The sequence below is a fragment of the Zeus faber genome (assembly GCF_960531495.2).
Source record: "Zeus faber genome assembly, chromosome: 3".
NCBI lineage: Eukaryota > Metazoa > Chordata > Actinopteri > Zeiformes > Zeidae > Zeus > Zeus faber.
The window spans coordinates 21,750,640-21,763,026 of NC_137190.1; the positions used below are offsets into that span (position 1 = coordinate 21,750,640).

Here is a 12,387-nt window from a genome sequence, read left to right on the forward strand (position 1 = left end):
TTCCAGCACATCCCACAGATGCTTCATCGTACCCTGACCCGGGCCATCCACATGATGTAGAAGAAAACATGATTCATCAGGAGGTCACCTTCTTCCATTGCTCCATGGTCCAGTTCTGACGCTCACATGCCCATTGTAGACACTTTTGGCGGTGGACAGGGGTCAGCATGGGCACTCTGACCAGTCTACGGCTACGCAGCCCCATACGCAGCAAGCTGTGATGCACTGTGTGTTCTGACACCTTTCTATCATAGCAGCATTAACCTTTTCAGTAATTTGTGCTACAGTAGCTCTTCTGTGGGATCGGCAAGATGGGCTAGACTTAGCTTCCCACGCGCATCAATGAGCACATGAGCTCCCATGACCCTGCCCCCAGTTCATCGATTGTCGTTCCTTGCACCACTTTTGGGAGGTTCTAACTAACTTTGGTAGGTACTTGTCAAAGTTGCTCAGATCCTTACGCTTGCCCATTTTTTCTGCTTCCAACAACAACATCAACTTCAAGCACTGACTGCTTACTTGATGCCTAATATATCCCACCCTTTGACAGGTGCCACTGGAACACGATGAGCAGTGTTTTTCACTTCACCTGTCAGTGACCAGGGATTTTAATGTTGTGTGTGATCGGTGTATGTGTATTTGGTATTGGGCAGGATCACTATATTGCTGAGACACTCACGATCAGAGTTTCCGCGAGAAAAAAAATTGCAGCCAGTCAACGTGTCCTGGAAGATTTCAATTTCCCGGACAAATGTAAGAGATTCCAGTCAGATATTATCTGTATCTATTGAGCTTAAAAAGAATTGATAGGGAGGCTATATAAAGAATGTATCATGAGTGCATGCCAATTTATAATATTTTTTTATTGAATATTCAAAATAAAATCATTCCAGTCAGTTAGCACCGTTTTAAAAATAAATAAATAAATGGATAGACATTACGATTTGAAATCAAATAATTTATGTTCGTGATCAATAAGTAAGAACATTTTACTCAAATACAATTTTGATCAAATCAAAAAACAAAATAAATATGGCAAGTAGGCCTAAAGAAATAATAACAGTTTGTGGCGTTGTCTGTCTTTGTCGGGACGTCTTGTCGACATATTTTAAACAATGGATATTTACCTTCTGCTTTGGGTCAGTTCTTAAATATCCCCAAAAAAACTCATTGTGTAATATAACAACTGTGTCATTGTTGTTAGATTACATCTTCTTTCCGCTTATCCTCCGAGTTCTGGATACTGCTCGCTACCGCTTGCTGCTGTGCGTGTGTATGTGTTTACAAACGCAACCTGTCCATAAGGAAGGGGGTGGGGCTTACTTCTATGTCTACTAACATGAATGGTTCGAGATGACAGATTAGCTTCAGATTGCCTAAACCAATTAGCATTCCATTGCAACTTGCATAAAAAAAGAAATAATTCTCGAATTGTGATAATTCTAACTCACTCTAATTGTTTTCACCAGACATTATGACCGGAGAGAATTCAATATGTTGGACTCAAACAGATTTTCCGGGTCAACGCTAACGCTGCTCACGATATGATTATATATCGATACATCGACATTTTATTCATAATGAGAATTGCTACCAACTTTTCCGTATACCATCTGATTTGTGTGACAAAATAATTTCACAGATCAAATTCGGTCCGAGACAGAGATATTGATTTCTGATTATTTCTGATTTGTATTTCAATGAACTTGTAACCATGATGGTTTTTAATTGAAGTGGTGATGGATTGCATAACTCCCAAAGTAAGATATTTAAATATTCAAATTGATTCAGAAATCGATACGGTACAATTTAATCATATCACAGTATCGTTTGTTTTTTTTAACCCAACCCTACCAAACAGAAATCATGACTAGACTTAAGACACAATGTAGACATGCAGACGACGTAATGTTGACGCTGAAACATTGATCAGCGGCTATATTCACACGCACACACGTTATGTGCCTGCTTGCGAACCAGAGTTATGGCCGTGATTTTTGCTTCAATCTTTTGACCAAACACACACAGATGTTTTACTGGCTGCTCAGGGCATCGTCCTACACATCGTCCTAGCACACATGAGAAGAACTCAACCTCCCTCCCGTCTCCATAAACCCATTCCCTTTACCCCCAACTCCTACCCCCCCTTCCCGTCTTAACCCCTTAGTGTTGGAGATGTACAACACAAAAACACTCATTTTTTCCAAATGTGTCTGTGAGAGTGTGAGACAGGGTAGGGGCATGTGGGGAGAACTCAAAAGGACTTTCTAATCTCTCGGGGGATCCCGGTGGCCAATAAATCAGCCCGTGATGAAAGTTTGCTTTCCGAGTGGGAGGAGGCAGAGAGAAAACTGCGTTTGAGACACACACACACACACACACACACACACACACACACACACACACACACACACACACACACACACACACACACACACACACACACACACACACACACACACACACACACACACACACACACACACACACACACACACACACAGGAATTTTTATGAGCAGGGAAGAAGCGAGAAAGCTGCGGGAGAGGAAGAGTATTGACAGCATCGCAGCAGTTTGTTTCATCTTTGGGTCATTGGATCCAGTCAGAACTATGGACAAAGAATTCCTTAATTTTTCTGATGAAAGGAGATGAGAAGCAGTACAAACTCATTTGTGACAGCCCATTTGCTCTCCTTGCTTACCCATTGAGTGAGGGAGCCACAAACCGGAGAAAATTGGGGCAAAGATAAAACATTTTTCTGTAAAAAAGGTTATTCATGCCAAATCCAAGGATAGATTTGAAGAGAGTAACATGCACCGCTCTCTCGCCCGTTCTCCGGATAACGCTGCATGCACATGGAACACGGCGGACGGCAAAGCAGAAGTCATGTTACGTGGACGGGAGCATGATGGCAGACCGGCAGAGACGGTACATGGCATTTGCCGTCCAAGTTTAAATACTTTAACTTCCTGAGGTCCTCCGAGACGGCATTACAACTGGATGTTACGTAGGCGAGGAGCCGACTCTACTGCGCATGTCTGCCGTGGCTGCGAGAGACCTGGAGTTTTGGAGTCGGACGTGGTAGAAGCCGTTTTCCCTGGAATATCGCACCTAGATGGCTTAAATAAAAACCGTGGATTGACATAAAAGTTGTTTTTTCTATCTATTATTTGCATGGAGGCTGTTTGGTGCATGTAGCGAGGAAGCTGATGGAGGATTTGGATGTGGTGGTCTAGCATGGCGTAGTTCGCCCAGTGAAGTGGCGGCTCCATGTTATTACTTATATAATATTATGAAATATGACTAACCAATAAAAAAAGAAGGGCTTATATTGGCAGTGGAAACGGGGTAATCAGGCATCACTCAGTTAACAGATCAAGATGCGTTCTCTCTCAACGCCGGATAACAATATCCATAAATATATCCATAATGCAAAATAATCCACTGTCAAACCTGCTTTGAGGTTTTGGAGGGAATTTAACATTCATTTAAGTTTGCCATAACATATTAATAGTAAGCTGCATTTTTATATTGGCCGTCTGCCAACAGCATTCCATGTGAATACAGCATAACTGACCAACTTCCCCGTGGATTTGGTCAAAATCAATTGTCAGAGGTGGCTTAAGTAATCTCTGTCACTTAAATAAATTGTCTTTTTTGTCCATAGAAATACTTTTTTTTTATAAATAATAATAATAATAAAAATATATAATAAATAAATAAATAAATAAATAAATAAATAACATGTAACAAAATACATGTATCCCACTGCAGAAGAGCCATTTATTGACATTGAAGAATGGAACTGATGGAAGCGCACCCAATTCACATTCTGTTTATTGCAATATTTCTCACATTGGTTTAAAATTTCACTTAAATTTGGATGGAAACATATGATTGTGGGATCTAACAATTTTACAAAAAGATTGCGGTCTGCTCAAGGAATATGTGATAATGGTGAGAACTCATGCTCACATAGAGCAAGATATGTGCAGTGCAAGCCAATTATTTTAATTAATTACACATCTCCTAAAACAGGTTCAAGGCTAGTTGACTTGATTGGGCTGTAGATCATTACCATTCCACCTTGTTTTCCACAAATGTTTTTCACTGTTCTTAAAACTTCAGCTAATAGCTGTTGTGTTCAACCATGGTTGTACATGGTTTGGTGTGAGCTGGAGCCCAATGATTAAAACCTATTGACTTTGGCAGGGCTGGTGTAATGAAGGCCTACATGTATTCTATTCTAAGGATTTGACCTAAACTAGACTCAAGAGACCCGGCCGCACACGGCCTCACTTTAGCACCGTTAACCTCTAGCAGCTGTTTAGCACTTAGCCTTTTAATCTCTAACCTATACGCACGTTACAACAGCAATGGAAAGTTTTTCGTCATCTGCATGTATGCTGCTGGCTACTGGTGACAGCTAAAAACTGGTCATATTCGTTCTACTTGACCTTGGATCTGATTAAGTGAATTACATGATAAGTATATGGAGTACATGAGTAATGACTTGTGTATATTACTTTAAATACTTGGACATGGAACCTGTTTCTATGTGTCACGAAAGCAGAAATGTTACTTTCTTTACCTTAATATCTGACATGTTTGATATGGCTCTTGGTACGTTTTTGTAATATTTTCAGATGCCTGTACCCTATTTAAGCCTGCATCGCCTTACCTACAAATATCAAGTCACAAAACTCAGGATACTGGCACATAACCAACATAGTGACATGAACCTCAGATTTACATCTTTTGTAAACTCTGAGACATCTAATTTCATCTGATTTTAATTTCACTTGATGACATGACGGATTCAAGCGTTTGTTCTGAGGGTTTTCCCACGACACAAGACGAGGAAGTTAAGTCAGCCATGTTTTTTGGGATTTAATTTAAGGCTCTACTATTACCAGTTTATTTCCTTTAACTTCTCTTAATTTAGAAAATAGCTTTTGACATTGACTGAAAACAGTCCACTCATTAAAAGAGTAGACACCATCCAGTGGTTGTCTTGACAAAAAAATCTCAGTCAACCAGTGCCGGGCACATAGTTTGTCTCCTTTTGGAGCGTAGACTGCTGAGCCCTCTGTTGGTTATTCTGAGGAAATACTTCAGCTCTTTAATGTCTATTATGCTCACTTGAGGGGGGGGGGGGGGGAGGTGTAGCTTTTCATAAGTACAGTAAAAGATTCATTCAGCGCTCACAAAATGTGTACTTAACATTTCAGTTGGGAACCAAACTAGCCATCTCTTCCATCCATGGGGGGTTGAGATTACATGTAAGCCAACAAGCACAGACGAGGAATGTCTACAGGTATGGACAAACATGGAAAGGGTCTTTACGGCATTCCATTAATTCTGAGATGGAACTCGGTAGAAATGAATGCACCCTGGTCCCAACAGCCTGGTTGTCTCAGGGTCTGAAGCCTTTAAATTGTATCAGCCCTGGGGGAGTCATATACCAAATGTCAGGCCAAAATTTACACAACCTAACCTCTTCATTGTCCCATTTTAACTGGACCAATGCCCACAGACTTCATCCAAGTGTGATTCATGAGCCACCAGCATCTCCACAGAAGGCTTTGAATCTTCAAAACATTGTTAGTATTAAGTAGTTCCCTTTGTTTTAGTTGGCATTTGTTGGTTTGTTTAGTTGGCTTTGACTTCACATGTCAAAACTGTGTTATACCGGGGCCCTGCTTTAAACATACCCCACTTTATACTTATATCTCTTCAATTTGCATATGAAGGACATTCGCCGACATAACAAATTTAAGTTAAAGGACCATTTGGATGTGAAATTGAGTTTTAGCCGTTTTACTATTCAGCACACACATTTTGTATTACCCCTACTACCCTAAGATGATTTAGAAATCTTGACAAATGAACATGTCTTGCAATGTCTTGCAATGACATGGTGTGTAAAAGCCCTCTTCGTGTCATCCAAGATCAATCAAAAAATATTTACATTTTCACCATCTCCTCTGTAGTGTAATGATACTAAGAGGTGGAATTATGAAAACCTGTGAAATATAATCGACATATAAGCTACTCTAGCTCAGATCCTCAGACATAAGACCACTGAGACCAGTGGATAAACACGTCAGAGCGACCCTGCAAACTTTGCTGCAAACTACCCCCCAGGAGACGAGTTTTAGACCTTGTCTGGTGTAATCTAACCCCAAGCTTGTCGAATAGCCCAAGGCCCAAGATGTGTGTTTGGCCAGCATAATTGGTAAATGGACTAGCGTTGATACAAGGAATGAGAAACAGCTTGAACTGCAGCACTTCTCTCACTTTGGCTTTCACTTTTGTATACTGTGGCTGGATATTGCTATTAAATAAAGAGAGACAGTGTGAGTTCTTTGCCATTTGTTTCACGAAGCACTCAAATCAACAAGCCAGAGTCTTCCAAATAAACAGAGGAAATTCAACTTCACAATATGAAATATACATATCATTATAATATGAAATGGTTCTTGGATTGAATGAGCTGTCTAGTAGCTGCTTGTCTTTCTGGGATTTCCTTAATCCATTCATTCGCCAAGGTAAAACTCAAAGCGTTACGATCCTAATGTCAACTCCTACGGTCACCTCTTTCCATCAAGTACACCAGAACAGACACCGACTACACTTCTAAAAGGCCGTTACACTCTCAGTGCAATTTATTATTGCAATTTATCCTCAATTATATTTTCCGATCTCAATGGAACTCTTCATGGTCTTTCCTCTTTCTCAAAATTGGATGTGCCCAAATATTTCTTCCTCTTTTTATTTAACAAATTCCACATCATTTATTGTCAATGGCCCGTATGGCTTATTTGTATAAAATATGACATATGTAATACTTCCAAGAGAGAAGCCAGAACCACACATAAGCCATTTTTAATTTACACCGATGACTGATTTTATATATGCGAGAAACTCTTACCTGTCTCTGCATCTCTTCGACCTGTCTGTGAGGAATACTCTTTAGGATGGTGTACATCTCCGACAGCTTCTCCTCTGGAATAACCACTGATGCCCTGTGTAAAACAAGAAAAAGAAACAAATTATTATAATAGGTTAGCTGCAGAGATTAAATCCAATGTACAGTTGGTCAACTGCTATAGATCTCTGAGATGTACAGTACCTCTTCCAATCGAGGACCTCTGAGAAAGGCAGAATGTAGGAGTCCGCTAGGAGGACAGGAACACAGCCGGCCTGCAGCACATCACTGAGTGTAGCCTGACCCAGACGAGCTCCACGCAGAACGACACAGAATGACGACTCCTGCAAAGAAACAGAGAAAGGGTGGTTTAATATCTGATTGGAGAGAAATGTTGAGTGAAAGTTACAGGAATTGTGTTGTTTACAGTGAAACAATGACCTATGATAAAAAACAACAACAAAAAAAAACTATGATATGAAACTCTATATGATATGTACACTCTCTAATGGTGCCAACATATTGTTAATGACATTATTATTAATATAGGTTGCCTCACCTGCAGGATTTGGGGGTAGTCGTACACCTGTCCTTTGTAGCAGCGCTTGCGCGTGGATGCCGCTCCCTGTGAGAGGTTGCTGCACTTATCCAAAAGGAGCAGCGCCTCTCCGTTCTCCTCCTTTAGGCGTTCCAGCTCAGCTCGGTATTCCCTATGGATGGCGGTCTGAGATGACAAAATGAAGTAGTGCCGCGGCCTGGAAAGAGAAGAGATGATGCCGATTACTTTATTTATAACCATCCATCTATATTTTACTGCTCAATTGGAACTGGGTGTCTATAAATCCAATAGTCAGATACAACTTGTTAAACAATACTTGCTATTGCCATTACGGTGCTGCCAGTCCAGTATTACACATCATTCAGGTGATCATCTTGTCACAACGTTAACCTCAAGCAAGCTGATGTGTGATGATATAAGTGGCGGTGAGCTCACCCAGGCTGCCTTTCAGGCAGTTCGACATCTGCAGACAGTGGGCTGTACACCGGGATGCTGACATCGTAGCCTTGCCTGTAAGTCCACGTGGAGAACCCTCCGCCGGCCAGCAGCGCCCTGAAATGCAAAACAAACACAACACACAAGTACATATTGTGTATGGGCGATCCCGTTAGACCGTTCATCTCCCCTGTCATCCAGCGTCAGAACAGGGTTGAGCAACCACGTTCGGTAACGAATAGTTACTGTTGTTTCGCAGTAATAAAATGTAATAGTTTAGTCCCTGGGTCGTAATTTGCAGACACACCCTGGATACATTTCTCCTTTGTAAAGTGAACGAGTGGAAGGAGTGTGAAGGTTTCAGCAGCAATTTGAAAATACTATTTATGATCATTACGTGTGGGAGTCCATCTTCAAAGAAGTTTATGGTTTAATGTGGCCAAACACAGAGCATGCATGGATTATCTGGGGCGCAAGTACCGTGACTGTAATAAACGTCACAAAAAATAAAAACATAAAAATAAAGACTCCAAGAAAAGCCAGCGTGTCCATCTGGACCGGACTGAATTAATCACAGAAATGAGGAATACATTGAAAACTCTTAAGTATTTAGTGCTGGAGTTAAATGAAAATAATATTACTAACATCCGTGCTGCACAGGGTATAAATTAGTTCCAATTACATCATTCCATTACCCGAGTTCTGCTTGTGAAACCAATGCTGTGAAAATAGTGATTTAGACAGAGCAACAAAGCAATTGTAAATGACAGGCTAAAAAGTTATTGAACCTACTTTTTTCCTCTGGATTTATGACTAAATAACAAATGTTAACACTACTACAACACTTTCAAGTGAATCAATAAAGTAAGACCATTTCTTTATCGTTTTCCTTTCTACATTAGCTCTAAAGCAGGGTTTGACAGTTACTGTTGCAAGGTTTCCATCCGCAACCATTTTGAGAAATTATCAACAAATACTTGGCCTTTGGTTGCCATCACTCGCAACCACTTTTAACATAAGGAATAGGGACAGTAAACAACAGAACGTGCACCCCAAAATAAACAATTTTTTTGCATTAGTGATATTTAAATATTGCTGTTACAGTTGGAACCTGAACGCTGCATGTGCATTGGTGCATTTAATCACGTGCGCACCGGTGCGCACAGGCACCTGTTTTAGAGACAATGGCGAAGCAAATTAAGTTGTTTGACAGTGAAAGGTACAACTAACCTGTCAACATCACATACGAATGTGCAAATTGATTCAACTGACAAAGAACCAGATGAACCTGAACAAAAAAACAAAAAGGACATTTGTGAAGTCTTGGGAGCAAGTATCCCGGCATCTTTGAGCTGGACGGAAAATTATACTGCAAAGCATGTACAACATAAACCTCAATAAGTGGCACATCACGTTCACTAGTTCAAGGTAGGACATCCTTCAGAACCACGGGGCTAGACAAGCACTGGAGCTCGAAGCAACACAAGCGGGCAGCTAAACAACATAATGAGGCGGGGGCTGCAAGAGCTGGCACACCCATTGACGGGCCGATGAACACCGCAATTCGCAAGATTAATGCCGCCAATCTGGAGATCCTTATAAAACTTTTCAACACTCTGTATTACGTCCTGAAAAATGAGAAACCCTTCACATCCTTGTCTGCTGCATCTTCAAATAAAGAACAGATCTGATTTGGTATTTGGAACTCACAGTAACTCTTTGGAGATTAACGTCTGATCTTAGTATGTTATATAGCAGGGCTGCACCCGACTCAGAATTTTGTCAGTAGAATCAGATTTGGCTCTTCTATAAACAACGTACATACGCAACGTTTTAATGCCTTTCTTTGTCATCTATTATGTGAAAACATCAGATTTACACAATCAAAGAAAGTGAAACTGTGCATCCTGCTCATTGGTCACTTCTAAAATCCCAGCGCACCAAGGTACGTCTCTCCTGTCAGGCTGCCGACAGCGCCGACAGCCGAAGAGTCAATCACAGTGGATGGAAGCAGAGCAACGTTATTCGAGTTAACTAAAACTTGGTGTAAAAAAACATCACTCTTAGCTCACTGAAATAGAAATAAAAACTAGACTTTAGAAAAAACAAAAACTAACTGAAACAATATTGTGTACTTACAAAACAAACTAAAATAAAATTTAAATATACAGGAAATGGCTTTAGTTTTAGTCCGTCAATTTGGTCAACACAACAAGCGTGACGAGGCATTTGTGCGTATGTTTGAGACTGGGATGTCTACATGACCGAGTCAATTGCCATCACAAAGTGTTGTGTTTGTATTGTAATTCTGAACTTGTTAAATCTTGTCCCTGACGATCTCCCCCGTATCATAACCAAAAAAACAACAACTATAAATAAAAAATAAAATGAAAACTAAACTAAAAGTCAATATTCTTTAACAATAAAAACTCAACTGAAACGAGCAAACCCACTCTGCAAACTTGACTGACAGTCTGTTTGGTGAGCATATACATGTGGGTGTAAGAGAGAGACAGAGAGACAGGCTAAGTGTCACCAGAGGAGTTAGTGTTATCACAGCTCATCTGTCTGAACTTGTGTTTCTTCCCCTCTGAAGATTAAAATTCTATAAAGTACCAAATAAAACACAAACTACAAAGAATTGTGTTTGCTTACAGTAATAAAGCTTTTAAACATTCCCATATGTCACATTTTCATTGTTAAGCTGATGTATAATTTCATAGTATCTTAATTATTCAAAATATAAGGTGACTAAAAATGGCAACCATATTTTCAGTTTCGGCAACCAACACAAAGTTAGTGCTGAGTACTGTAAAGCAGCAAAATGTAGTATAGGTGATCCTATTCAGATAAGGTGTTTACTTAGTTCCAAACACACTAAATGTCACACACCTGGTTCGGATAAGGTTACGCATGAAATGGAGCCCAGATGGATGAGCCCAGGAAACTCCCTACAGCCCTGTGTAAGTGCTTATTGTCTATATATGTAGCCCTTTCATCTTTAACAAAAGATCCCAAACAAAAGGTCCTTGGATCAATTGAGACAAAAAACGTTGTTTATTTGTATTTATTAAGCAATATTTTAAAAAAAAGGAACATACTCAAAGTGAGAAACAATTGGAGAGCAACAGGAATAACCTTGACAACCTGCTACCCTCTAGTGGTTTGAAATAAACCTTATTTATTTCATGTCTAAATACAGGGTCAGTTGAGTCTCTAAAATAAATGTATGGAAGCATGGATACACAATTCAATATGTATGGGAGGGAGGTTCCATGCGACCAAATGATTAACCGACTAGTGTGACTAGGGGCTTCAAGCTACCTGTCTCTGGGCACATCCAAGGCGGTGTTGTAGTCTGGGGGGCCTCCAGGTAACATGTTGAAAAGCAGATGATTCGCCCCTTTGTCCCACCTAGAAAAATGAATGTGCACAGTTGAGAATACTTGTGAAAACAAAAGTAAAAAAAAATAAAAATAAAAATACCTGGATCCAATATACATTTAAGGATTGATTCTAACCGTAACCCAAAAGATTTCAGACATTTGTAAGGCTGTCACAATCATGAAATTGCAGCTGATGATGAATTCTCTTACAGATAAGAGGTTAATGAATTGTATTTTTTTTTTTTTATTATTTTGTGCCACTATCATAGCTTGTTTTAGTGTAATAATACACATGCACCTGATGAAAAAGTAAATGTAAAAGTAAAAGCAACGCTATGTAACTTTATTTTTAGCTTAAAATAACAGCGGGGCGAGATGGGCCAGATGGGCCAGTGGTGCGCCCAACCCCGGCAGGCCTTCACATTCTGTGTGGCACGGGGTTTGTTTAACCCTCTGACTCGAGCGTGCGAGCCAATCTGCCAGGCCCAACACACCTGGTACCTACACCAATAGCTGGGGTCTCCATTTTTCGCCACATCTCTCCCGGAGCAGTGAGCACTTAGTCCACAGCTCTGGGTAGCTGCGAGGTCTGTGCAAGTGTACATTATTATTTGTGTTTGCAATTGGGGGGTGGGCGGCTCGTTAATTTCTAGAGGAGAGATAGGTGCCCAGGGTGGCATCCCGAAGGGGGGCGTGGAGAGTAAGCGATCGGGGCGCATTTTGTGCACTCGTCTCCCTCTCTGATGGCACCGACGATGCACGCGCAAGCGTTGGGGTGCCTGCGAACAGCGCACCAAAACAGTGCGTTTTTATTTGTTTATGAGTGATGATTCGACTCGTCGACTTTCAGGGGGCAGCCCTAGTTTGTAACATAGACTGTTAGTGAAACATGACGAGTAAGGTTCAAATTTGTCTGGTAAAATAAATTATTTTCACCGGAGATTTGCGACAATGTTGTAAAAGTGTAATTGCGCTCAGAAACTGTAGGGGCGCTAAATCTCAAATACCAAAAGTTACATAGTGCTGCTTTAAACATTGGAACATAAACATTCAAGTCGATAGTTGATTTCCCTCA

The 12,387-nt window shown here is 40.5% G+C and overlaps 1 protein-coding gene across 1 annotated transcript in view; it reads right to left on the minus strand.

Moving 5' to 3' along the window:
* Positions 1-12,387, minus strand: part of ext2 (exostosin glycosyltransferase 2) — a 28,225-nt gene that overhangs the window by 14,231 nt on the left and 1,607 nt on the right. Inside the window, exons 4-8 of the mRNA XM_079997383.1 lie at positions 11,251-11,340; positions 7,927-8,043; positions 7,492-7,687; positions 7,137-7,276; positions 6,936-7,029 (exon numbers count right to left, since the gene is read on the minus strand). Coding sequence (XP_079853509.1) covers positions 6,936-7,029; positions 7,137-7,276; positions 7,492-7,687; positions 7,927-8,043; positions 11,251-11,340 — 637 coding nt within the window. The remainder of the gene's footprint in view (positions 1-6,935; positions 7,030-7,136; positions 7,277-7,491; positions 7,688-7,926; positions 8,044-11,250; positions 11,341-12,387) is intronic.